This window comes from Pseudopipra pipra, chromosome 9, assembly GCF_036250125.1.
Source record: "Pseudopipra pipra isolate bDixPip1 chromosome 9, bDixPip1.hap1, whole genome shotgun sequence".
Classification (NCBI taxonomy): domain Eukaryota; kingdom Metazoa; phylum Chordata; class Aves; order Passeriformes; family Pipridae; genus Pseudopipra; species Pseudopipra pipra.
In genome coordinates, this window is record NC_087557.1 from 19,645,456 (window position 1) to 19,671,967 (window position 26,512).

At 40.6% G+C, this 26,512-nt stretch overlaps 2 protein-coding genes across 17 annotated transcripts in view; one reads left to right on the forward strand and one right to left on the reverse strand.

Moving 5' to 3' along the window:
* Positions 1-26,512, forward strand: part of DOCK7 (dedicator of cytokinesis 7) — a 95,985-nt gene that overhangs the window by 23,425 nt on the left and 46,048 nt on the right. For all 14 annotated transcript variants that reach the window (XM_064665013.1, XM_064665001.1, XM_064665002.1 and 11 more), the window contains exons 5-14: positions 2,547-2,676; positions 2,783-2,995; positions 3,396-3,481; positions 5,360-5,426; positions 6,620-6,769; positions 8,839-8,919; positions 10,392-10,557; positions 11,168-11,310; positions 13,676-13,769; positions 14,775-14,937. In XM_064665013.1, the coding sequence (XP_064521083.1) occupies positions 2,547-2,676; positions 2,783-2,995; positions 3,396-3,481; positions 5,360-5,426; positions 6,620-6,769; positions 8,839-8,919; positions 10,392-10,557; positions 11,168-11,310; positions 13,676-13,769; positions 14,775-14,937 (1,293 nt within the window). The remainder of the gene's footprint in view (positions 1-2,546; positions 2,677-2,782; positions 2,996-3,395; positions 3,482-5,359; positions 5,427-6,619; positions 6,770-8,838; positions 8,920-10,391; positions 10,558-11,167; positions 11,311-13,675; positions 13,770-14,774; positions 14,938-26,512) is intronic.
* ANGPTL3 (angiopoietin like 3) lies at positions 10,451-25,101 on the reverse strand. Of its 3 annotated transcripts, none has more exons than XR_010432786.1 (8): positions 24,490-25,101; positions 23,309-23,419; positions 22,426-22,543; positions 21,607-21,720; positions 20,657-20,752; positions 18,605-18,877; positions 16,798-17,147; positions 10,451-10,701 (listed from the first exon to the last, which is right to left on the reverse strand). XR_010432786.1 is itself a non-coding variant. In XM_064665035.1 (7 exons), the coding sequence occupies exons 1-7, from the start codon at positions 25,084-25,086 to the stop codon at positions 16,966-16,968; spliced, it is 1,491 nt and encodes a 496-aa protein (XP_064521105.1). In that variant the 5' UTR covers positions 25,087-25,101; the 3' UTR covers positions 13,075-16,965. The 3 variants fall into 3 exon arrangements, 1 of the variants encoding a protein (XP_064521105.1); XR_010432785.1 differs by lacking the exon at positions 10,451-10,701 and adding an exon at positions 12,331-12,748; XM_064665035.1 differs by lacking the exon at positions 10,451-10,701 and having other exon boundaries at positions 13,075-17,147.

Consider the following 26,512-nt stretch of genomic DNA (forward strand, 5'->3'; position numbering starts at 1 on the left):
CATATTTACATTTTTGCAGGTTGACTAACTGCTATGAGGAGGCTCAAAAATTACTGTCCTGGCTACTGATTCCCTGTGCCCTGGCTTTTAGTTGCCCTGTTTAGCTGAACTGATGCTTTGTGTTTAGCTGAAATGATGCTTTGTGTTTGGAAAATTGGATCTTGGACGTCAAAATCCCCTGGGGCATTTGGGAAAATCTAGGCCATTTTAGTCTACAGTTGCTCCTTTACAATGGTAGAGAAATTAGGGAATGTGAACAAGTGAAGTTACTTTCAGCTCTTGTTTCTTTCTTTGTTGCATCTGGTTTTAGCTCTTTTTAGAGAGAAGTTGCATTAATTCTGCTATGATGTGCAATCACAACCATCTAATAGATAAGGTGCCCTCTGCAGCTTTCATTGGTTTCCAAAGAGACTTTGGAAATGTACTTAATTTAAACAAATAATCACTAATATTTGAACCATCACAACGTTTACCTAATGAGCTCACAGTTTAGAGAATGTGCATGCATTATTTCATGCAAATCAGCAGGAAGGTTTCTGAGTGGCTTTCCTTGGAACACAGAGTCTCTCGGATGATTGGAAGTCTGATGACTTCAAGAGCTGCTGTCAAGGAGTAAGTGATCCATGTGATGTGTATCACCTACAAATGACTCCACTGCAGCTACAGCTCTGCCCTTGTGGCAGTTGCTACAATTCGCTGGTTTAATGTTGTCCTGAGAACCACTTGAGGGGATGGTGAAGATATGCTTTGCACTGCTAATGTGACCCAATAAAAATGTGTTTTGTAATCTCATACCAAAAAAAAAAAACACCCAGAAAAAAAAAAAAAAAACAAGAGGGAAGGAGATGCTTTATTAACTCCCAGCTTTTGCAGCAGAGTCTGGAATACACCATAGACCTGGACAGTGTGACCCACCCAGCCACCCACTTTTGATTTCTCAGCAACTTTCGTTGTACCTGGCACTCCTGGCTGTGATTCCTGCACTGAGGAGGTTTATTTGGAGGCTTTTTGTCTTATGTGATTGGCTGCAGGTTGTGCTCTGTGTCAGAGAGGGGATGAAGCTGAAGACCTCAAGGGTTGAAGGTGTGATGAGCAATTGTTGAACTCCAGTCAAAGGTTGTCTTGCCCCTTCAGAGGAGGGAAGGCGCTTCCGTAAATATTCATAGCAGTTTTTGCTTGGATAAAATTGTGGCAATGGACTGAGTAGTAATAAAAGAGTTACTGCTGGAGCAGGGGAAGAACCCAAAAGCCTGGCTGGGAAGGACTGAATTGTTTTCCAAGTAAGGATGCCAACAGTTTCCTCTTAATCCATCCCACTGGATGGTTCCAAGGGCCTTGGCTAGCTCTGAGGGTGCAAAATCCAGCTCTTCTGGCTTTAGGAGAACATGACTTGTGACATTCCATCCTCCTCTTCATCACCCCAGGGGAAATAATCTGTATGTCAGTCTCTGCCTAGAGGTCTTTGTAACCAAAATGTTTTTGGGGCAGGCAAATCTCCCATTCAGTAATTCCTTTAGTGATATTGGGAAAGGTAAATAAGTTCTCTTCGCTGCTCTGTAAAAAACAATAGCATATTGTGATTTCAACCTTGCAGCATAATTTCTGTGTGCTAGACTGAGGAAGTCAGGTGTGATTTAGAATGGATTTACACTTATTGGTGGAGGTGTGATGGAAATGAAGACATCCGGGTGAGGATTATACAGATGTTAGTGTTCAACTCTCAGGAATTATAGTCTAGGAAGGAAGATGCATTCCTCCTTTTTCTCCTGCCTTTTGTTATTCACTTCTGGCACATCCATGGTTTTCATACCTCTGTGCATCCTTCTGTGGATTTAGTAACAGGGCATGGTAGGAACAATTAATTGTAGATGTGACCCCAGCACTACTTTGGGAACTGACTTCAGTGAGTATTGTAAGGAGACCATGGCTCTGTCCATGTGTGTGTGTGTAAGTACACACGTGGTGCCATTTGGTACCCACAAATTTGTTAGTCAAAGAGATCCGATGTTGTCAGCAACAGCAGACAGACTGTTTGCTACCAAGTGCTCTTACACCCTGGAAACCTCCGAAGGACCTGATTTCCTTACAAAGATGCTCTTGGAAGACACTTGTTTTAGTTGAGATTGGAAAGTTGCCTGTTCTCCAGAGGTGTTTAGGACTTACTTGAGCTGGTGTTGTGGTTTTCAAGGTACCAATATTGTCAGTTCTTGCTCCAGCAGACCCACTGGCCTTCAGTCCTCGTGTTCTTGGCCTGTTCTACTCCTGGCATCACAATTGCACATTTTATGATGACTTTAATTGGCCATTGATAGTCCTTCTTTTGACATCACCCAGAGTTGCTTTATAGATGAACAGAGTCACATTGTAGTTGGTTGTTGGATTATGACCCAGCTCCAGTGGAGGCTGACTGGAAATAGTGTTTGCAGAGAGCAGTTTATGCCTTGAGAGCACCCACACTGATAATACTGGGTTTGTTCTGTGATTCTGCTTCTGGGGTTGGGGTCAAAAGGGCTGCTAAGAACGCATTTGAAATACTTTGTTTGCAGATACCACAAGCTGGGAACTGGATTCAATCCCAACACCTTAGACAAACAGAAGGAGAGGCAAAAGGGGCTCCCCAAACAGATCTTTGAGTCTGATGAAGCTCCGGATGGCAACAGTTACCAGGATGAACAAGTAATGTGCCTTTAAAACCTTGCTACATAAAACCTAATTTATAGTTCTGTTTTAAAAGTGCAGTTCCTTTTCCCATTATAAGTTGCTTTAATTTGTTGGATCTCAGGATGACCTTAAGCGACGCTCAATGTCGATTGACGACACTCCCCGGGGCAGCTGGGCCTGCAGTATTTTTGATCTGAAGAACTCCCTTCCAGATGCCCTTCTCCCAAACTTACTGGACCGAACCCCAAATGAGGAGATTGACCACCACAACGAGGACCAGAGGAAGTCCAGTAGGCACAAGGAGCTTTTTGCACTACACCCAGCACCAGACGAGGTATTTTTATATACATGTGGGTGAGACTGAAAAAGTGAAGAATATAGGCAATGTGAAAGCTGCCATGTCAGTCTGCCACGGATTTAAAGGATTTAAGATCATCTATGTTTAATATCCATGAGAACTGCAGCTATTTTGTGGCTCTCGTGTTTTTTAGCATAGTGTGTTGCCATAGATATTACTTTCTGAAGATTGGGTTTTCTTCATGGTTATGCAATCCCCAGTAATGTAGGAACATTAAAGGGATTTAATTTGGCATATTTATAGCTGCTGATGAATGCAACATGCTGGGAAGCCTCGAATTAAATTGGTGCTCGTGTCTCAGAAGAAAAAAGTGATACATATGTTTACTTTGTAATGCCGTCAGTGGTTTGTACAAGTGTCATGTCTCTAATTTCAGGAGGAGCCTATAGAACGCCTTAGTGTCCCTGAAGTACCCAAAGAGCACTTTGGCCAAAGACTCTTGGTAAAGTGTTTGTCCCTTAAGTAAGTATCACTCCAAGAGAGAGCTGCATTGCAGAAAATGAGAATTTAAATCTGCTGTTGTATCCATGTGCATCTGGAAAACTCCATCGCTGTGTTTATTACCCTTGGAAGAGATGTTTGATCATAGGCTTAAAGGTTAATTTCCTAAGGGTTGAGTTACACAGTATTGTGCATCAGAGAGTTATATCTTCAAGACTTTCTGCTTATTGGTGTGACAGAGAAAATATTCACCTCCCTTGGCTTTTCTCCTTGCTGTTATCCAGCTCTACCTGTTCCATCCAGGGCTATTAGGTTGGCCAGTCACTGGTGTTCAGCTCCCTAACAAGGAAATGTAAGAGGGAAAACAAAAAAGACAAAGATTAAAAAATGCTTAAGCTTTAAAGCATAAGACAGCAAAGATTTGCCAAAGTTTAGGCTCAACAACCTTGACTGTGTCCCTTTAAGAGTGAAGACTTTATATACTTAGTAAGCATTAACTGGAGGAATAGAAACCTGTTAAACAAGTTTAATGAAGTGGAGCTCCTGAATATAGGGTTACCTGCAGCTGGTTCATTGCCTATAACTCTTCTCTAATAACACAAGGTAAAATTTTACTGTTATTCCCTTGGAGAAATAAAGTACAAAACTGATTTTCCACACTGCTGTATTCATCTTCTGTGTCCTCAGTTAGGTCAACCCTTCTTATTAGAGAGCTCCAGTTAGCCTACATTGCTGCTCATAACTGAGATATATGTGTAGGACATATCTCCTGCTCGTAGAGTACTCCAGGACCTAATATAGCCGTAGAGATGAACTGATTTTGCAGCCTTTTATGAACTGGAACAACATAATATGCAGTAGCAGTGGAGCTTCTTGTCGAAAGGATGGTGTCTTTGGCATAAATAAGTTAGATGCTGGAAATTAGTGTTTTCTGCTATTTAAACATCTCTTGCTGACTGTAAATTTATGGCAAATCTACTTGTTTGTGTACTATAGTTATCTCTGAACCTGTACTCACAGGTGTAATCCAAGTATCTGGGGTTGTGCCACCTCAGTGGCACAAAAACAAGCTTATTTTCCCCTGGGAGAAGGCTAAGATGACCTAAGCAGGGTCATTTTCAGGTTAATCTCACCTTTGTTGTGAAACTAGAGACAACACCTGTTTGATGGTGCAGTCCTGTGTGGTGTTCTCCCTGCTGGAAGTACAAATTCCAGGCTGAAAAGCTGAGAGCTCTGTGCAAGGCCCGATGTGTGGGGGATCTTTTGTGGGGACTGCAAGTGCCCAGGTGATCCAACAATAAGTTCAGCTCTATTTGGTAGTTACTGTTCTTGTGGGAAGTGTTTGAGTTCACATAAATACTGGGTAACAGTTACTCCAAAAAGCTGGCACCTTTCTGAGAGAGTTTTTGAGATCTTGGTATTTTCTGACAACAGTTAAGTGTTGAAAATTGTCAAAATACCTGTCCCTGACTGTCCAGAGGCAGGAGCCAGTTGGCCATTTAGCCCTGTCAACAGGTCAGCAGACTAAATTAGCACATGGGGCAGCTTCTTCAGAGAATCAGAGGAGCTAAGTGGCCCAGTTATTCCAGTTAATAATTCCTTTCCCTTTAAGGAAGCTATTAGGTGGCTTTGCTTGGCTTTCAATGAGTCAATGAGTTGAAAAGGCTTTTAGAATGGTCCTGTTGGAAGGGATCAGTGGCGATGCAGAGGGAGCAGGACAGGAGAGGAGTGGGGGGGATATTGGGGATCAAGATCCCTTTTCAGCAGGACCTGAAAATGGATGGCTCAGCTGTTCCTGACATCTCAGTCACCATCACCTAGAAAGGATTTGGAAAGGGGGTTGGTTATTCTTTGTTACAAAATGCAAGTTAACTGATTTTATGTTTCTTTTTTTTCAAGATTTGAAATAGAAATTGAGCCCATTTTTGCAAGCTTGGCTTTGTATGACGTTAAAGAAAAGAAAAAGGTATGGTTTTTTAATTATTTGAGTGATGACATTGCCACTGAAGCTTTACAAACCTGTATTAAAAGCAAAATGGAAGGAATTAATGCTGGAAACAAACTCAGTGACATACTGGTGCTTGGGAGAATGATGAAGGCATTTCATGAGCCATCTTGTGTGTTCTTCTTCTGCTTAGTAAAGCAGTTGAGGTATAACCACTTTTCTAAAAATATTATCTAATATGTGAGTGCCTGAAATCAGAAAAAAAAAAAAATGTAGTCCAATTTTGGCTTTCAAAAGTCTCTTCTCCACTTAGGTAACTGAAACCTTTTATTTAGATTAGGTTTTTATGACTTTCTTAATCTCTTTTCCGTGACTCACCATGGTGTGGGTCAAGTAACATTTGAAGAATGCACAAAAAAGTCATACATGCTAAAATTGCTAAAATCAAAACAGAACTGAGGAGTCCTTTCAAGATCTAAGTTATTGAAAATGCAAAATACATTTATTCGGCTATTTATGTTCTGTATTTAATATTTAAAGAGTCTCTTGGTTTTCCTTATTCTAGATATTAGCAGCAGTGGAGAGAAAAATGTTAAAAATATGCATTTTGACATTTATCTCTTTAAGACCTGAATTTAATGCATTGAGATTTAAGTTATGTAGATGAGAGTATGTGGAATATTATGTGAACTTTGTTTAATATTTAAATCACATTTCATAAGCCAATTTTATCATCTCATTACTCCCATTTTTTTTGCTCTAAGTAGTAAGTTCTTTAGTGACCTCTGGTGTTGATAACCAGCTCACATCCTTTTTGGCTTTGAAGCCTCGATGCAGTCGAGGATTAGGTGTTTCAGTGTAGAAAACTCACTGTCTGTCTTTAAGGATATGTTGTTTTTTCTCTTTCTGTTTCTATTTTGATACCTTGGTGTTTTCAGATAGCAATGATGTTCCTAGTCCTGTGATGGAATTACATTCCTTACAGGAGCTGAAAGAAAATTTATAGGTAGTTTGTGTTGTTTGCTCCATTTTCTTTCTCCTTTTCCACTGTCCTGCCTTGATTTCTTAATTAAAAATACTGGTTTTTTTCTTTTTATGCATGATTTGAAAGGAGGACTTTTTAATGTGTGTTTTAAAACTGTTGTGTTTATGAAGAATTTACAAAAAAAAAGAAAGTATAACTAGTGGTTGAAGCTCCCCAATTTCTTCCTTAGATTTCAGAGAATTTCTACTTCGATTTAAATTCTGAACAAATGAAGGGAATGCTTCGGCCTCATGTCCCCCCTGCTGCTATATCCACACTGGCCAGATCTGCCATATTTTCTATCACTTACCCCTCTCAAGATGTCTTTCTAGTAATAAAGGTAAGAAATGCCAGAGAAATTTAAATTGTTATTGCCTCTTGTTTTTTATTTAAAATAAAATAGAAGCAGATCTGGCTGACCGGTTCATTTGTTTGCCTTTGGAGAGCAGGATTCTGTTCTCAGTAGTGTAAACAGTGGCACCACAGTTCTGCTTCATTTTGGATTTTCTCATTTAAGTTCCTTTGTAACAGCAACAGTTCAGTGGAGATGTGCATTGAAACTGAGAAGAGCACAAAGGTTTGCTTGATGATATAGATCAGCGTAAGCGGGCTTGACCTTGGTTTTCCTATGAAACAATGTGCTGACTCCTTAAGATGATAGATAAGTCAGTGATTTAAAAATACATATTGATCTGAATCTCATTTAAAAAAATGATACATGCCCTTAAGCCAGATTTTTCAGATGTATTTAAGAACCAAAATTGCTAAGGGAGTGAGATCCATAACTGAAATAAAATGCAACATTGGTCACTCCTGGAATAAAGTATACAAAGATAAAAGTTATTCTCTCTTCTTTTATTTGATTCAGTGAGCACACAAATGTTGCTCGTTCAGAATGGCATTTGAGTCAGGCTTTTTGTCTGGTCTCTGCATAAAAATCATCCTGTTGTCAAAAGGGGAATTCAGGACATACTTTCAGATCATAGGCAGTGTGCATGTTCTTCAGGAACTGCTTCTTGCACAAGGAATAATCTTTTGAAAATGAATTAAGGCTTTGTGGCATGACAAAAACAATCCCAGGTGAGAGTAAGGCTTTCAGTAGTGTTAAAGCATATTCTCATCTGCAATTTGTGGCATGATTTTCTGAATTCTTTGTGAAAATCATGTTCTGCCTGTGCACAGGTATTCATAGAGTCACAGAAACACAGAATTGTTTGAGTTGGAAGCTCATCCAGTCCCACCCCCTGCCATGGGCAGGGACACCTTCCACTATCCCAGGTTGCTCCAAGCCCCATCCAACCTGGCCTTGGATACTTCCAGGGATGGAGCATCCACAGCTCCTCTGGGCAACCTGTGCCAGGGCCTCACCACCCTCACAGGGAAGAATCACTCCTCTGATTTTTAGAAGATATGAGGGAAAATCCCATATTTATGAGGATCTGGACAAGAGAGCTTCTGAATGCACATTAGTGCTTGTAAAACCAGTGATCCAAGAGGAGTTGGTGGCATAGCTGTTTTTTTGATTTGACGATGGAAATAATATAATCAGGGATAAATAAGACAGATGCATTGTGTGCCTTATTGGGTGAATTTTTACATGGGTCTTACTGGGAAATCACTTTTCAGACAATTGGAATTACTGGTAAACTCAGCAGGGAATGCAAGATTTGATGGGAAGTAGTTTTGTTCCTTACTTTGTGGTAGTCTCTTGAAGTTCTACTAACAGAGAAGTATGAATGGCACATGGGAGAAGTTCAGAGATATTCTGAGCTTGTAACAGCATGTGCAGAGTGGTGGGTGTGGGAGGAAGGGCCAGGATGGTTTGGAGAGGAACAGTCTTCAGGCATGTGATAGGGGAGATATTTCTATCAGGAACTGAGTGTTAAGTAGTTTGTTACTCAGAGACTTGAGCAGCGAACATAGACTGTGTGGCTAACTTTAATTATTTGATTTGATTAATTTTTGATTTCATTATTTGATATTTTTATCTGATTTAAAATAATGCTTGTTTTCCCTGAGTGCATCCATGTCACCTGTTTATGCTGCTGCAATAGGACCTTATTATGGAGAATAGAGATAAGAACAGAACTCTTAAAGTGATAATGCTGAAGATAGCGTAAGCTGTCTTTGAAACCTTAAAAATGAGCTGAAAGTGGCTCTAGAACAGCTCAAACCCAAACTTTTATATGTTCCCTTTGGACCTATATTTTACACTTGTGATTCAGTTATAGCTGGAAATCTGGGAACTTAATGGTTTTAACAACTTGAGTGCAGTGCTTGTTCCCTGACTCACGAAGGGAAATCAAGCTTTAACTCTTGTGAAAGAATGTTTTTGCTTCCCAGTGTTTGTTTAATTTAATAATCCTTGCTGGATACATGTCCTTATAATGGTTTATTTTCCCTTTTCAGCTGGAAAAGGTATTACAGCAGGGAGATATTGGGGAGTGTGCAGAGCCTTATATGATTTTTAAAGAATCTGATGCAGCAAAGGTAAGAATTGTTTTGTTTAAGTTTGTTACAAGTACTTAATAACTATTTTGTTATTAACATAAAGCATTTTCTTTTACCTTGGACTTACTTACAATGACTGTTAAAGCCATTGATACTGCTTCTGCCTTTAAGAGGATCCATTTTTAATTAAGAAACTAATCCTATTCTAAAGGCCAAAAAAAAGTCAAAGACCTTTGGATCTTGATGCCTTATTGGGGAAGAGTTGTTAAAGGTCACCAGTTTTTGTGGCTGGCAGGGGAGATGTATGGTTTCCATGAAGCTCAGTCATCTGTGATCCCCTATCCCAAAGGATCAGCTCTGTGCTCACAGCTGGGTCAAGTCAAGGCAGCCTTGGATGGGAATTTGCAGCAAAATGTCCGACTTTTCCACTGCTTCTGCAGCTTAACCCCATCACTTCTGCCTTCCTCTGGAAGGGTTATAAAAGAGTATCAAAAATGGTTCCTGATTTTGTGTACAATTGGGTTGAGCCAAGTGAAGATCGAAAGGTCACAGTGAGGAGTGGGTGAAGGGCAAACCAGAGGTTCCAGCCCTTGCGATCAGAGCCTTTCCATTATGCTTTTTCAAAGGAACTGGGATGTTCATTTGTTAGTTTTAACCAAATTATTAATAAAATATTTCCTTCCTAAAGTTCAGATATATTTTAGGTGAAAAAGTTTACATTTTTTTTTGTCTGTGTCTGTCTTTATATCACTGTACCACAATATGAAAAATAAATGTTTTTCACCTCAGGTGTATAGATAACAAAAGTGAAAAAACTCCATTTCCTGTATTCCTAAGTGAAATTTTGGAATTGAATTTGCAAGATGCTTGGAAATATGGGTGAAAAGATAATTTTCAACATCTCCTTCAAAGTGCATAAGCACGTCCTGAACTAGAGCCGCAGCTGTTTCTCTCTTGTTACCCAGTCCCTGTCTGAGGTTTTCTTAAAGTCTTGTAGGTAACAACCTTTCTAAAGCAAAAAATTGCTAAAGAGCAATATGCAGAATTATGGAAAAATTCTCTTTTATTCCCTTCTTTCCTCAACAAAGTATGATACTACTTATTTGAGCAATGTTTTGAGTTCCCTATGCAATTCCAGATGATCTGAGTACCTGCTGCATAAATTGACATTAGGAAAGGCTATTTCAGGCTTCAGAGAGGAAAATTCAGATGTTTTTGAAGGAGCAGTGGGCAGATGAGCTCACTGAGATTTGACAGGCCGTTCAGAAGGGTTAAAAGCATGAAACAGCTGCTCTGACAGTCAGACTGTCTGTCTCTGGTGGCCTGAGGGCAGTTTTGGGAAGCAGAAGTTGCATTTCCACAACACTTGGTGATCCTCCTCTAGAAGGTGCTATTGAAACAGTCGTTGGGAGTTAGAAAAGACACCATCATTCCTCACTTATTTTGCTAAATGAACCTTCGTTCCTGTTCTTCTCTTTTTAATCTCTTGAATTGAATTATTTTCTTCACAGAATAAGGAAAAGTTGGAAAAACTGAAAGGCCAGGCAGAGCAGTTTTGCCAGAGACTCGGCAAGTATCGGATGCCTTTTGCCTGGACAGCCATTCATCTGATGAACATCGTGAGCAGCGCTGGGAGCTTGGAAAGAGATTCCACGGAAGTCGAAGTTGGCACAGGAGGTACAGTCCTTGGCACCTGCATGAGGGAATGTGGGCAAGTCCAGAGTTTAGTGAAGTCTTGATTCATACCCTGTAGCTGCCATTGCTCCTTTTATCGCTTCTCCCCCACCCTGGGCCTTCTGATAGTCTGGGGTCATGGTTGAACTAAAACAGAAAAGTCCATGATAACAAATGGATTTATCTTTCAAGGATTTTGCAAGCAAACCATCTGTTATATTATTTAAAACCAAGCTTCTAAGACTGAGAGAGTGTTCCAGGCTGATGAACATTTTCCAAAGGAGTGGATTAATCTTTGTGAGCTCATCTGAAACTGCTCTTCAGCATCCCCGAAACTGCCAACTTCATCATCTTTCAGAGCAAGAGAAATACATAAATCTCAGCATGATAAAGACCTTTACAATAGCAGTAAGGCATTGCAGTGAGGTTGCTGTGAGAGGAGCAGGAGTCAGCTGTGCTTCACAGCCTCTGGAGTGGGGTTGCCTGAGCATAACCACCTCTTCTGCCATCCTCCATCCTTTTGTGAAGGAAATCCTGGCTGGAACAAAAGTAGGCACTTGGACTGTTGTTTTTCTTTCTTTTTTAATTTCTTTCCCCTTCTTATTTTTTGCAGAACGTAAAGGATCGTGGTCGGAGAGGAGGAATTCCAGTATTGTTGGGAGGCGTTCCTTGGAGAGAACCACGAGTGGGGATGAGGCTTGCAACCTGACCAGTTTTAGACCAGCTACTCTGACAGTTACAAACTTCTTCAAACAGGTATGATGTGAAGCTGTCTAATTAAGGAGTTGTTCCTTGGACAGAGGGGTTTGATCGTTTGAAGTCACTTTAGTCCTGAATGACTTATTTGTGATGCTTGTAATATTTTCCTGATCACAGGGGGATCTTGAACATCATGCAGTGGGTTTATTGTATCATATATTAATTATCATATAATCACAGAATGGTTTGGGTTGAAGGGATCTTAAAGTTCATCTCATTCCAACACCCTGCCATGGGCAGGGACACCTTCCACTGTCCTAGGTTGCTCCAATCCCCATCCAACCTGGCCTTGGACACTTCCAGGGATGGGGGAGCCACAGCTTCTCTGGGCAACCTGTGCCAGGGCCTCACAGATATTTCTGCCCAAAAGCCTACTTTCTTCCAGTTATATAATATTATATAATGTATTCTGCCAGTAATGGGTCCACAGTCAATTGATGGATTCTTTCAATAAATTTGTGAATAATTATCTTCTGGAACTTGAAATTATTGGCTGCTTTTGAATTGAATGCTAAAGCATCGTTATGGCTTAGTGACTTAACCACTCCAATTAACAGAACTGGGTCCTCACAGAAGAACATCAGTTTTTCTTGCTCCAGATTTTTCTGACATGCACTGGACAAGTCACTGGCTGAATGGGGCTTGGAGCAACCTGGTCTAGTGGAAGGTGTCCCAGCCCATGGCAGGGGGTGGAACAAGATGGGCTATAAGGTCCCCTCCAAAGTAAACCATTCTGTGGTTTCACTGGGTGATTGAAACATCAGCAGGCTCAGAACCAGGTTCCTCAGTGTGACTTGAGGTTGGCATCAGTTCTCTGGACACATCCAGGGATCCCTAAGAAACCAAAGCATTCTGCTTCTGATGTTGCTTTGCTGAGTGGCAGCTCTTCTAAGCCAGAGCTTGGGATTTTCCCAAGAAGAAGTAGAAAACATGATTTAATGGAATAAAATTTTTAGTTAAGCTTAGCAAAAAGTAATGAGCTGAAACCGTTTTCTAAGATTTGCTTAGTGCCACATCTTGTTAAGAAAACTTTTTATTTCAGTGTCACCTTTGTGTATAAAACCAGATTTTACAGTGACCAGCAGATATCTTTTGGTCTGATTTCTTGCTCATTGAGAATACAAAGATTTGGGTTCTATCCATTGAAAGTTGGCTAAGCTCTTCTTTTTTTCTCCTTTTTTCTTGATTGTTTTGGTTATGTGCCACTTGCATTGTGGGGAGCCATCCAAAGTCTGGTCTTAAATACAGTAGTGATAAGGAGAAATGTCATCAGGGACATCAGGTCATACTGGTGGAGAGCATGTAAGTGAGGGTCGCTCCTGCCTCTGGTGCTCTCTGTGTCCATGAAACTCAGTAGGAGTGAAATGGGGCTCTGTGTCAGTGACAGAACAGCACTGGAAGCTCCTTTTACTTGGGAGATTAAAAAAATCCAGTTCTGCAATGAAAAAAAGTAAGGCAAAAAAAAGCATTACTGCATTGCTAATGCAGCCTTTCCCCTGACCTGCTCCGCAGCCCTTGTTGGAATAAAACTGGTGTAAAACACCACTTCACGCTGGCCACTAAGTTATCAAGGATTTAAAAAGCATGTATTTATTTACTTTGTTGAGGTTGTTTTCTCTTGACAGCTTTGAAACAGCTTGTTTTATTAATTTGCCCTTTAAAAACTGCCAAACATTAAAACTTTAAATTTCTGATTCTTATCTTCTTTTTCTTAAGTCTAATTAGTTGAATACTACCCAGTGTTTTTATCCTTCCATTCGCTTTTTTTTTTTTTTCATATTGTGATTTATTACCTTTTTTAGCAGATAGCTTCTACTTTGGGGTAGTTAAAGAGTGACAGAGTCACATTTTCTGTAATGTTTGCAAAATTAACAAAACTCTGAGCTACTAGAATGTGGTACAAGGAAGACTTACAACACTCCTTCCACTTCCCACTGTTTCTTAACACTTCTGGAAAGTAAGATTCATTTAGGCTCATCCCAAAGGAAGGGCAGAGGAGGAGGAATGAGGCTCACTACCTGAATGACAGATACTTTTTCAAACTATTATACTTTCTAAAAAATGGATATTTTTTGGGAAATCTTTTAACAGCCATTTTCAGTTTTGAAAAAGATAATATTGATGGGGAGAGAAAAGGTTTTCAATTAAAAGTTCCTGTAGCTGTCACGATGATTAATAAGGGATAAAGGAAGGGAAAAGGATGGAGAAATGAAGTGTAATTTAACATGTTAATGTTAACACCTTGTTCTGGGACGGTACATTTTGATGTCAGAGGAAAGAGACTGTAGAGTGAGATGGTTTATTCGCTCTCTGGCCGTTCTGGTGGGTTGTTTAGATAACCAAATTCTTCCTACCCCAACAGGAGGGCGATCGCCTGAGTGATGAGGATCTGTACAAGTTCCTGGCTGACATGAGACGCCCGTCATCGGTGCTGCGGAGATTGAGACCCATCACAGGTATCTAAAGGGGATCCTTTTGGGTCACGTGTTAAGGTATTTGGTTAATCCTTCCCAATTTCCCTCCGTTTTTGGTTGTTGTCACCCAGGAACCCTAAAGAAGTCATTGACACCAATCCGTGGCAGACCAGGAGCACTAAGGTGCATTTTGGCAGGTTTTTCACTGGTACAGGTGCACATGCAGCTCCTGTCACACTGAGACTAGTATCTGTGAGAGGAGGATGCAAATCCCAGTGCCCAAAACCCAGCAGAAACTGAGGAACCCTGTTTTCCACTCTCTATCCAAAAGAAGATCCCTCTCCTGGGTTAGTAGGACCAGACTCCACCTCTGCTTGAGAAAGGGAAACAGAAATGCCGGCACACCAGCAGTGAAACTGGTCCCTGACCTGTGCTATTCCTGACAATATTTACTTAACCTGTTCTTAAAAATCTCCAGTGGCAGCAATCCTGCTGCTTCCTTGGATCATCTCCCCGGTGCTCAGCTGTCCTTGCACTCAGGTTGAGCTTTAAGAAAACTTGGCAAAATTATCTTGCTGCGAATTAAACTGATTGTGGTCTGTCATAGCCTCAGGGCAGTGATCACAACCTTTCAAGCACTTGAATACCATTATTAGTTTATGCTGTTCACCTCTGTTTTGTAGCCTGACAAGTCTCAGAGTTCTTCAACCCTTCCTCTATACCCTTCCTTTGTTTGTAACAATAGTTGGCCCTCACAGGAGCATTATCTACACTGTATTTCTCCAGTTTGCCTATGAAAAAATCATCTGTGACTTTTTATGATACATATTTCCTGTTGGTCCTTATTATCTGGTCCCCCAGTTGCCCTAGATATCAGTTTGACTCGCTGATAGTTGTTTTTAAAAAATCCACATTGGCTGTAATTTATCATTTGTTTATTTATGGAATTAACATGTAGTATATTAATCAGAAGAAGGAAAGCATGATTATGCTTTTTTTGTTTAAATAATTTCTATTTATTGTAATAAAATAATTTTCTTCTTACAGCTCAATTAAAGATAGACATATCTCCAGCTCCAGAGAACCCCCACTACTGTCTCACTCCAGAGCTGCTACAAGTCAAGCTTTACCCAGACAGCAGAGTCAGACCTACAAGAGAAATCCTGGAGTTTCCTGCCAGGGATGTCTACGTTCCAAATACCACATACAGGTCAGAGCTTTGAAATACATTTCACATTTCAGGGCCTCAGACTGGCAAGTCTAGAAATTCCTACCTTATCACCTGGGTTGTTGCAAAACTTGGTATATCTGGGTAGATCTGCTGTGCCAGAGGCACTAAGAGGGTTCAGAGTGACACAGCAGAAGATACACAGTTGTGAAGGGACAAACATATTTTCACCAAAATTGGCTGTGCATAAGAGCACGTGAGAGATTTCACCATTTCCCAGAATTCAAGATGGCATTTAGTTGAATTCTTTTCAGTTTTATGTAGGATTTGTCCTTTATCTATCTGCTAAAGTCATCATTCTATTACTGGTTTTATTACTTTCTGTCACTTTCAGTGACTTTTTTTCTTTTAAGTAAGGAAAAATGGAGAAAATACATAACGTTTTCATTCATATTTCCATTTTGATTTAAAAGCAATTTCTTTGTTTACAATGCCTGAAAAAAAATCTTAGGAAGATAAGAAATTTTTCTGAATATCCTGAAAAACAATAACCTTTCTGTAACTAAGACCAGACAGGGAGCAGATTTCTGTTCATTGTTAATTTAAAGCTTTTTCACAGTATCTTTGAAGACATTACATGTCTGAGTAATTTCAGCTGAGTAATTTCACCAACTTACCAAATCCATTATTTCTTTTTGTAAAATTTAGATATGAGCCAAATTTTTATAAACCAAAGCTTATAAGAAGAGTTTAGTCAAGTTCCATATTGTGTTTTTTGAAAAGTTATATTTATTTATTTATTGGACAGGAAATGAAACATTACGATACACCAGTACAAATAAGCAGCACTGCTTGATCTCTTCTTTATAATAAATCCATGAGAAGTAAAAGTATTCTTTCTGGTGTTTCTGTAATTAGCACATTCTGTTCACAGTTGGTTTGCTCTGGAAAATTACAATTTAAAACCATTTTCTGTGTGGTTGCAAATGTTGAGATAAAAAATCTGTACTGTACAAGGGTTGGGTGAGATAGACAAGTCAATATGACTCACTGTAACTGCAGAATTGGGGTCTGGATCCCTCAGCACTGATCCTTAGAGTGTCCTGCAGCTGAAGTTAAACATGGGGATGTCCTCAGGAGCTGGACCAACACTGTCACATGGGCTGTGCCTACGGGGTGTGTGGGTTGGTACCACTGGCCCCATTGGAGTTGCCCCACAGGCAGCTGTTCTCTGTTTGAAAGGCGTTTTGTTGTGTTCTCACTTGGTCTTTCATTTGTTTCTTAGTTGGTTGTACTAAGAAGTCACAAAGGCTTGGCTCTGATTCATTTCACATGAGAAGAACAGATCTCTTACTCATTTCAATAAGCTTTGAAGTTTAGCTCTTAACAAACTGTAGTCGTGAAGTTATTTTTCAGTGTGGTATCTAAAAGATCAGCTCTGTGCTCTGGCTCACTGATGTGTGTGTGCACACACCTGTAACTGTGTGAGTACAGTGCTCCAGAGATGATTTGCCTCAGCTACACTGCTGAGAACTTCCCTGGAAATACACAGAGCCCTACAAGGGGGAATTACCCATCTTCCATTTGCTCACAAAAACATTCCACAACAGTAAAATGAACATCAAATTAGTTACTTTAAGAAACAAAATTTCTTTTTTTTCCCTATAGGTTAACACCTAAATGTTTTTCCATACCATCATGCCAGACCTTTTTTTTCCTGAAACACTTTTTGTTTTCCCTACCACTCAACCCAAAAACAAATGCAACAGCCTGAAAACCCATTCCCCCAAGCAATATTATTCAGTACATGAGTAGGTGGTTGACTCCGAAGCATTAGAATTCATCCTGGGGAGGTAAAAGCTCCACATTGACATTGAGGCTTGAGGGAATAAAAATACTCACCAGATGTATTGTAAGACCATCTCAGATGCCTCAGGTTTATGTATTGGAGAAGACTCCATACAGGGTATGGATTGAGACAGGCATCTGTTAGTAAACAAAACATGGAGTCCTTTGATGTGGTAACGTTCAGTGAGTATGTTCTGAATTAAAATGCATCAGGTCGAGCCCTCAGTCGAAGCTTTTTAAATCCGTTGGGTGTATCATTATTTTAGTTGACTTGAGAAAGTAGTATCTTCCTTTCTTAGGCTTCCAGTACAGGCCTTTTCTTCTGTCTAGTCTTGCCCTGGACCTCGGTGTGACGTATTTCCCGTTCAGGTTGGTTTCCTCACACTCACTGTGCCACCAGCCTCCTAAGGAACAATGTGGGAATGTCAGTTACTGCCACTTGTACTGTGACACGCTGCTCTGTTTCTGATGAACAGCTCCTGTTTGCAGCATAAATCTGCTTTAGACTCTAGAATTGACGATTACCCAGTATGCCCAAATCGTGGAACCATTTAGGTTGGGAAAGTCCTCTAAAGTCACTGATTCCAACCATTCCCTCAGCACTGCCAAGGCCACCACTAACCCATATCCCCAAGTGCCACATCCACATGTCTTTTAAATCCCTCCAGGGATGGAGCTCCCACCACTGCCCTGGGCAGCTCTGCCAGGGCTGGATAACCCTTTCTATGAAGGGGTTTTTCATCATATCAATCGAAGTCTCTCCTGGTGTAACTTGAGGCCCTTGTCCTGCCCCTTGTTCCCTGGGAGCAGAGCCTGATCCCCCTCGACTCCACCCTCCTGTCAGGGAGTTGCAGAGAGCCAGAAAGTCCCCCCTGAACCTCCTTCTCTCCAGGCTGAGCCCCTCCCCGCTCCCTCAGCTGCTCCTGGTGCTCCAGACCCTTCCCCAACTCTGTTCCCTTTTCTGGACATGCTCCAGCCCCTCAATGTCTTCCTTGGGTCCCTTGCTGGGGACCCAAAACTGAACCCAAGAGCTGAGTGACACTCTGGGCATTGTTTCAGACATTCACAATTTTCAAGCCTAGGAGGATGTATAAAATATTTGTTGCATGAAGCAGGTGCCTTGGAGGGCAATTCTGTATTCTGTGGTTTAATAATTTAATTGCTTTTTCAATTGTTTGCTTTTTCCTATAAACTGGCAAACATAAAAGCTCTAGAAAATCAAAGCATTAAGAACCCTTTAACCAAATTATCTCTAAGGAGCCTTGCATCTCCTGCTCTTTTGAAAGTCATTATAATATGTATACTTGACAAACAACTAAAATCTGCCTTTGAATGGAACCTCACTGTCATTCTTAACTTTTGGGTTGTAGTTAAAATGGAGTTAAGAGTCAGTTTGTCTTCTGTGTTTTCTTGCAAGAAGGCATTAAACAATCCCACCTAGGGCTGCCACACCAGACCAAGCATCAGAGCAGGGACTGCCCTTGGCTTCATAGCTCAAAATCTCATGCTGGGGGTTTATTTCAACCTGTGCTGCCTGTTCTGTTTCTGGTGTTGGTAATTTACACAGGAGGGCAGGGTTAGATGGGATATTGGGAAGAATTTCTTCTCTGTGAGGACGGTGAGGCCCTGGCACAGGCTGCCCAGAGAAGCTGTGACTGCCCCATCCCTGGAAGTGTCCAAGGCCAGGTTGGACAGGGCTTGGAGCAACCTGGGATAGTGGAAGGTGTCCCTGCCCATGGCAGGGGGTGTGGATTAGGTGAACTTTAAGGTCCCTTTCAACCCAAACCATTCCAGGATTCTATGATCCTATAATTCGTGCAACAGAGCAATTCCTATGTTAATATTCCCAGCATACTGATACCTAGGAAGTTTTGTGGGCAGTTGGAGTCGTGTTTTGTGTCCACATCGTGGTCTGCAGTCGAGAACTGCAGCTCTGTCTGCTCTGGGAGGGCGTTGGGAATGCTCCCGGAGATCCTGGAAAGCTGGAGGGTGTAGTTGGTGTCGGGGCCTCCCAAGCTGAACAAGTACTCGATGTGACGTTTGTTTCCTTTCCAGTCCTGCAGCTCAATCCGTAGGATATAATCCCCTTGTTTAGTGATGGAATAGGTCTTGTTCAGGCCCAGCCAGAATTCCTCTGCAAAGTTGGAGTAAATAAATGTTGTTAATGTGGAATTAGGCATAAATACACTATGTATTTCAGATCTTTAACCCATCCCTCAGCTTGTTCACCTTTAAAATATAAATATTTGAAAATATATGTTCAAGTAATCTGCACAAGGGCAGACCTGGGAGATGTCAGAGCTGAGGACGAGGGACAGAAGTTTGTGGGGAAGGGGCTGTGTGATACACTTTCCCTAAAAACTCACATTTTTCACACTGCTACTGAGTTTGCTTTTACAGATAACCTGTAGGTAGTATGTGTGAAAATAGTATTTAAAAGGATTTATTAATTGCTTTAATTAAATCAATAATTTGAGTCTTGGGGACTGTTGATCTTTGCAGAGGTCTGCTGCTACATTCTTTTTGTTTACCTCTGTTTAATTGCACACCAATGATCAATAAAAGCAAGAGATATAAGGGAACTGGAGCTTCTCTCTTTAACTTTCCCACCTCATGTGAAACTCTGAGAGAGAGACATTTAAAACATGTAATTGGAACTGTGTGACAAATGAGGCAAATGACATACATAAAACCTAATGGCAATTGTTGCGTTTTCTAAGGAAAGAGCTGCAGAACTAAACTTGGGTTCCCTTGTGTAAAAAGGGAATTTTTCTTTTACTGGAATTCTTGGAAATTAGTTTAATTAGTTTCATATATTATATTCATTAAGTAGGTGATTATCAGTGCAGGTAATTGCCATATGTAGAAAGTGTGGCTGAATGTGAGTGCCATGTGTGCAGCTGGCATTTAAAGCCGTAGAAGATAAGATGGTTGAGTAAAATTCTCCCACCATTTACAGGTTAGTAGCAGTAACCTGGTATATTTGATCACCTCAGAACATGCACTGAGTGAGACATAACTGAGAACAATGTAAAACCTGACACTGAAAAAATGTGGCTTAATCTTGGTGTAGTATTTGGGAATTGGAGACTACTCAAGGAGCAATTATAGCTTTCAATATGATCAGTAAAACTGTACAGGTGAAAATCTACCTCAGTTGTGAGTTAGTGTCTCAAAATTGAGGCAAAGGTTGAGATACAGCAGCTCTTTATTGTAAAAGATGTGGAAATAGGTCAGCACTGCTGCCCACCTTGGTGAGGTTTAGATCTGTGCTGTGCCTAGAAAGTAAAAATATTTTCTAAACAAAAGGAGTCTCATCTAATTCTGTGAGAAAAATAAGGAAAATACTTTGGATGGGCAAAGAGCTGCTGTTGGGCAGCTCTTGGTGCTACAGATTCTTTGGAGTTGATGATTAACGGGGGAATGTGGGTGTTTCCTCACCCTATCCCACCATGGAGGGGATTGGCCACTGCACAGAGGAGCCAGATGTGTTTGCTCAGGGGAGCAAACACAGCATTCGGATCTCTTGAGGTTGGAAAAATTCTTGTCATGGTTTTAGGGGAAACAGGATTGCAGAAGTTGAGAGGAAGTAGTGACAGAAACTTTGTGAGGTTTTGCGTTTGTGAATATTTTAAAGGCTTTGGGTAGTGCTTTTATCAGTAGTAAAATCTTGATAAAATAGCATTTAAAGCATTCTGGCCTGATTCAGTTTCTAAACACACATTTGAAGGGGTGTCTTTGAGAATTTTACTGAGTTGTGTGTTCTGGTAAGTGCTTTGTGGTGGTCTGCTGAATCAGTCACCTGTTCAGATTTTACTGCAGGTTTTGCCTGCTCTCATGTGAACACCTCTCCATAAGAAGATTCAGCTTCTCAAATCAATTGATACAAATAGACAAAAAAAGGCATATTTACCATTGAGGTCACCAAAACCCTTTGTGTAGGCATCCCAGGTTTGGTTGAAATCCAGTGATCCATCCACTCTCTTCTGGATTACAGTCCAGGAGGTGCCTGTGAAAAGGGGAAATGAGTCACAACCTGGCCTTATTGCCTGTCTGTGAGTGTGCTCTTGGGTGCTCTAATTTTGAGGTAGAATGAGTTAGTTAAAGTCTTCGTGAAGGGAGTTCAAGTGAGCCCAGCTGAAGAGAATGTGGGGCCGTTAGAGTGTCCTCACCACGCTCGTGGTGACTCAGCTCACTGGACTGGCTTTGATAGGCTGCCTTAACTGGGTTTCATTCATTTATGAGGGCTGAGAGACAGAGAAAATGATAAAAAAAGAGATGTGAAAAGCTCTAGGCATTGGATCAGATTGTCAGACTCACTCTGCTGATAGTGCTTGGCTACTGGTACAGCTCTGGAGGAGGGATGAAGTGCCACTGGAGCTTCAGTGGGGCCTTTCTCCTGACCAGGTCACGACACCCTCGTTTCACCAGTTTCAACCAATGTAAGCAAAGGAGCTTTTTGCACAGGGCAGCCCCATGTGGGGCTATTTACACATCCACTGTTTGCTTTTCCTTGGGAGATCTATTCATGGTTGCCATATAATGGCTTTTATAATTACCATTTTCATTATCTATAGCTAAAGGGGCTTGTTCTTTTGATATACTTAATTGATATCATATGATTGAAAGTCCTTTCCTTGGTATAAGCAAAAGGTGAGTAAGGTGAGTAAAGAATGAAAGCAGTGTTAAGGAGATTTCAGGATATGGAAAACCTGAGTTCAGAGCACAGACAGGCCAGTAGGAGAAGTCAAGAGGATACATAAATCATGGTAAGTTTTTGTGTACTTTGTGATGAGACACAGTTGTTTGGCTTATAAGAAGCTACTTATGTGAAAATGAGACTATTGCTGGCACAGCTCTTACCAAATTTCATTTCACAGTAGACATCAAAGGCTTCTGAGCCGTTGGGCTTAATGGTGTAAACACCACTGAACCGCTCCCCACTGTGATAGAGAGCAGTGCAGTCAGGAGCAGCACCTGGGAAAGCAAACAGCAGGCATTTAGAAATCCTGCTTTAGGTGTGGTAAGTTGAGAGCCAAAAAACAAAAAAAGTAGAATTATCATATTGGGAATTTTATAATAAATGTCACGGAATGGGCAGACTACTTTGAGCATAATAATACTGCCAAGTTACACATAGGTTAAACTGCCTGTATTTTTTAAGATAGGCAAGGTTTCGGTTTGGAGACTTCTGGAAAGTTTCTAAGGCCTAAGACTAGACTCTGACAAATGGACTTTCTACTCCATGTAGAGTTCCTTATAAATACCATTACCCCTGCTGGGCTTCAACACTGCCTTTCAACTGTATAGAAAGCTCTTCTGAATCTTTTAATTAGACAGTGTGAAGTAAATTAGTTCTCTGATCATACTCTGCAACACAGACATGGGTTAAAGGATGGCCACAGCACATATTTACAAGAGGTGAATGGATCCTGAGGACAGGATTGCATTATTGAACTTTGTTCTCATGGGTCACCCCAGAGACAAGTACACCTGTAGTGGTGCTAAATAGGTGATGATATTTTTTCCAAAGGAAGAAATGTAGCTCCTTCCCACACCCCTGTGTATAACATGAAAGTCTTTTAGTTTTAGTCTTTGACTTAAATACCGACTCAAAACTTTCACAGAGGATACTGTGAATGCAATGTGTGCTGTAGTCATGTCTGAGAGATGAGGTCTCACCATCAGATCTGTATCTTCCAGCTGTGGCTTTGAGCACAGGAAAGGGGATAGTCTCTGGTTCTGGTTGCTCCTCCGTGAAGGAGTTCTCTGTGAGTTCCTGGAGCTCTATGTGATTTAGCTGAAAGAATCATAATTACACTTAATTTCCCGAGGCTCTGAAATGATGAAATTCGTGGATCAAGCTGAATAATACCGTGCTGAGAATAATTTTTTTGTGAATGTAATCCTTTAGAATACCTGATTTGCCACATAAAAATAACTTTAGCACCACACTGGTGGATTTCAGGTGCATGAATGTCAACTGAACCACTGCTCAGACAAGGTAGGATTCATGAGACAAGTAAGTGACCCATTCTCATGAGGAGCACCTTAATGGGCAAACAGATTTAACTTATTTCCTCAGGTGACATCACTTACACAAATAATACCAACATCTAAAGAGCACAGAACCCACAGTTCCTTAGGCTGAAATGCATTTTCCTTTTATAGCCTACTCTTAGGAATAAGTTAAATATGACTATGTCTGTATACCCAGTGTTACGGTGACACATGTACTGCAGAACGTGGTTCCCTGTGGGAGTGGATATTGGAAAAGCAGAAAGAGGTAGAAAGTAATGAGACTTCAAGACCAATGGAAGAACAATAATATGATAGATAATAAGATAAAAAACAAAATTAGCAGTCACAAAATGCAGCAGCCTGGCATTGAGAGACAATATATCAGAGCTGTTCCTGGCCATAGTACAGCAGCCTCTCACCTGAATGGGCACCTGTTTGTGCTCAAAATTGTTCATATTCTCCTCTACATCCCCAAACTGAATGAGGCCCTCAACTCCTTCAGTGTTAGGAGAGGTGAAAAGAGGAGCAGAGATGGTTCCTGTACCTTGTCCTCCAGCTCCATGATTTGGTTGCGCTGCCTGTCAAGCTGTGCGTGCTGGTCCTCCACAATTTTGAGAAGCTGCTTGATGTCATTATCCTGCTGCTCCACAAAAGCCTGAGGGCAGGAAGGAAGAAGGGTTGTGGTTAGGAGCAATAGAAGACCTTCACAGTGGTGCTGCTTCTGTAACTTTTGTCAAGGGGCCAGTTTTGAGAGGCACAAACTATTGGTCATTGCCCTTCCTTTTCCAGAGAATTGTAGAATATCCTGAGTTGGAAGGGACCCCCAAGGATCATCAAAGTCAAGCTTCAAAGGGGTGTCTGCTTTGCCTCTAAAGGGGCAAATTTCTTTCCTTCTGTAATAAACACCCATTTTTTCCAAGATAAACTACTTTGTAGACCATTTTTGTTGTTGCTTTCCTTCCATTTTCACATCCAGAACAATTTATGTTCTGTGGGATTGGCCCTTGATTCAAATTAGGTGTATGTCACTGACCAAAAAAAGAGAACAATTCCCAGTGTTTAGGGTATTAGATTGGGATTTGGGAGATTGGGCTTCATCTGCTTTGACACAAACATTCAGTATTTTCTTTAACTAGTTTCTTAGACTTTTTATGCTTCTGCAAAATACAGTTAACACTTCCTTTTCCATAGAAAACCTTATACCCACCTAAATACTTGCAGGTATAATTCTCTAAACATTAATTTTATCAACACTTGTAAGATTCTTTGGTCCTGGAGGATATATGGATTCTATAGCTGCCCCTCTTTAAAGGTTTAAACTCCCTGTTTCTGCACTGAGCAGGCAGTTCCTAGTGCACTGATTTGGGATGAGATGATGACAACCCATTGGCTTGGGAATCACATAATTTTCCCCATTGCAAGACTTTTTTATCATCACAATAACAAAATATCCTAAATTTGATTTGCAAAAATACTGAAAATGATACAGAGCTTTATAATTTCACAATTTCTCACTGATTTCACTGGGAAATTTTACTGCAAAATGTACAATATATCAGATTAAGACAGTGATTCTTTTAAGATTATTGCAGTGATTTCTCGAAATACAGAATAGTATGACAGTGAAGAGAAGGGAAAGCATGAGCTTCTGTTGCATAACTATTGATAATGGCGTTAGAGTGAACTTTGGGCTCTGTATGTCAGGGCCTTTCACAGATCACTTACTTTGAGTGAAGAAATCTCTTTTGTCTCTTGCATCAAAGGCTGGATGATGGCCAGTTTGGTGACTTTGTCCTCCAGTCCCCACACTTTCTCTTGCAGCTGGATTTTGTTTTGAATGAGGTCTTCGATCTTCAGATTCATCTCCTGGGAGAGATTCTTTATCTCCTCATTGTTGATCTGCAGTCTGGCTGTGGTTTGCCTGAGCTGTTCTTCTTCTTCCTTGATTTCGCTGGTTTGCACGGAGAGCTCGTAAAAGGACCTGTCAAAAATGTAAAGTTTTTGAAGGATGTCATTCATCTGCCCCTTGGTCTTGTGGACAAAGTCTTTCAGGCCGTGCCCGAGCTGCAGGAGTCCGTTGGCCAAGATTCGTACATCATCCAACATGGCAAATCTGGATTTGGTCTCAGGAGATCCAGCAGAATCAACGGAGAAATAATCCTTGTCTGCTGAAAGAGCAAGGGGGGCCATGAATAGTAGGACCAGAGTGATATTCATGTTTTCTCTTTGCTCATTCAGGATGCAGAGACTTTTCCCGCTAATAGTTTTTGCTGTGTGGCTGCTCTGAGTTGCAGAATTGGGTCTATTTATACTCCTCTTCATTTCAGAAGAGGCGACCGGTGGGTTGATCATTAAACTGTGTATGTGCACGAACGTAACCCCTCACAGATGTAGGTTGATATCTGGGAAGATAAAACTGAGAGACGGGCACGTTGCTGATTAAACTGGCTCTGAACTTTTCCACCTGCCAGACCTTTGTTATAAAATGTTATTGATGATGTAGTGTTTTTCACACAACTCTTTCTAATAGATTAATTTTGGGTCATAATCTTGATAAGGGCTCAAATTGCTACTTGTTTGTGTTGTTTGATTCCTTTTATTGCCTCGGGAGTATGAAAGGATTTACCACACTTAAGAGCACTGGGTGTTCAGGTTGTGCAGCTCCTTGATAAGCTATGGAAGGGCAAAATATTCCCAGATGATTCACATGGCTTGATTCTCATCTTGTACCGTTTTCTGATGTAACTCATTGTGCTGCAGTGGATTTACTTGTCATCTAGCTCAGATTAAGTGAGAAAGAGGGAATTAGGTCCAGAGATTTCCTGGATGTGATTCTACTATGTTAAGGTTTGTGCAGTAATTTACACCATATAAAACTTATTTTTTAAGAGCTGCTTTCCAGAGGTGGGTGAGATAAATAATATCTCGCTTACATTTCTCACCTTACCCTTTTTTTTTTGCTGTTTAAGATTCATACTACATAAAGCAAGGCTGCAAGTGCTCTGAAATAAATACCCTGTTCTGCAGTGGGTCTCTGCATGGAAACATGGATGTTTTTTGAGTAGTATTGCAGTGTGAGTGAAAGGTATTTCTCTTTCTGGAATCACTCATAGCAATCCAAGAAATCAAAAGCAATCCATGCATAATATAGTCTGTACTTGGGAGAGCTTTTAGGTAGCTAGATTTTTGTATGTTTAGTAATTCTTCCCCTGGACTTTTTGTTGTTCATGTACAAATGCACGTATGATATGAAGCATCCATAGAAAAAATATTTTTAAAATGAAATTGTTGTCTAATATGTTGAACTTCCTGTGTGTTGAAGGGTTTATAATAATACAGGTAACATCCCCACTCATAATTAAATACTGTGAAAGTATTTTAGATCTCAAATTAATTGCTGGAGAATATTTTGTATTGGATCAGACTTACTGGAGTATCTGAAATATAGAAAAATAGCAGGAGCATGGAGATCATCAGGCCCAACTTTGGGGAGAATGGGGATTTCTTAAAAGAGAATTTTCTGGCATGATAAGCATTTAGGTTGCCCAGAGTATAGAATTTCTGCAGTTAGCTTCAAAGTACTTAAGTGGCTTTGGTTTTATGGGGTTTCAAATGAATAATTTTCTGTTGTTTTAACTGTTTCTTGCCAGAAATCTGTCTAGTTTGTTTTAAATAGTTTTGAATTCTTCCTAACCCCATCACCCCCCAAAAATCCTTATTCTTGGCGTAGTTGTTAGAAAAACATAGG

Excerpts from the sequence above, each read along its gene's own strand:
- ANGPTL3 (XM_064665035.1), bottom strand. The coding sequence starts at position 25,086 with ATGAAGAGGAGTATAAATAGACCCAATTCTGCAACTCAGAGCAGCCAC. Across the intron at positions 20,753-21,606 it reads CTACTGTGAAATGAAATTTG|GCACCTCCTGGACTGTAATC; the intron begins GTAAGAGCTGTG and ends CCCTTTTCACAG. Across the intron at positions 18,878-20,656 it reads GGGTTTTGGTGACCTCAATG|AGGAATTCTGGCTGGGCCTG; the intron begins GTAAATATGCCT and ends CCAACTTTGCAG.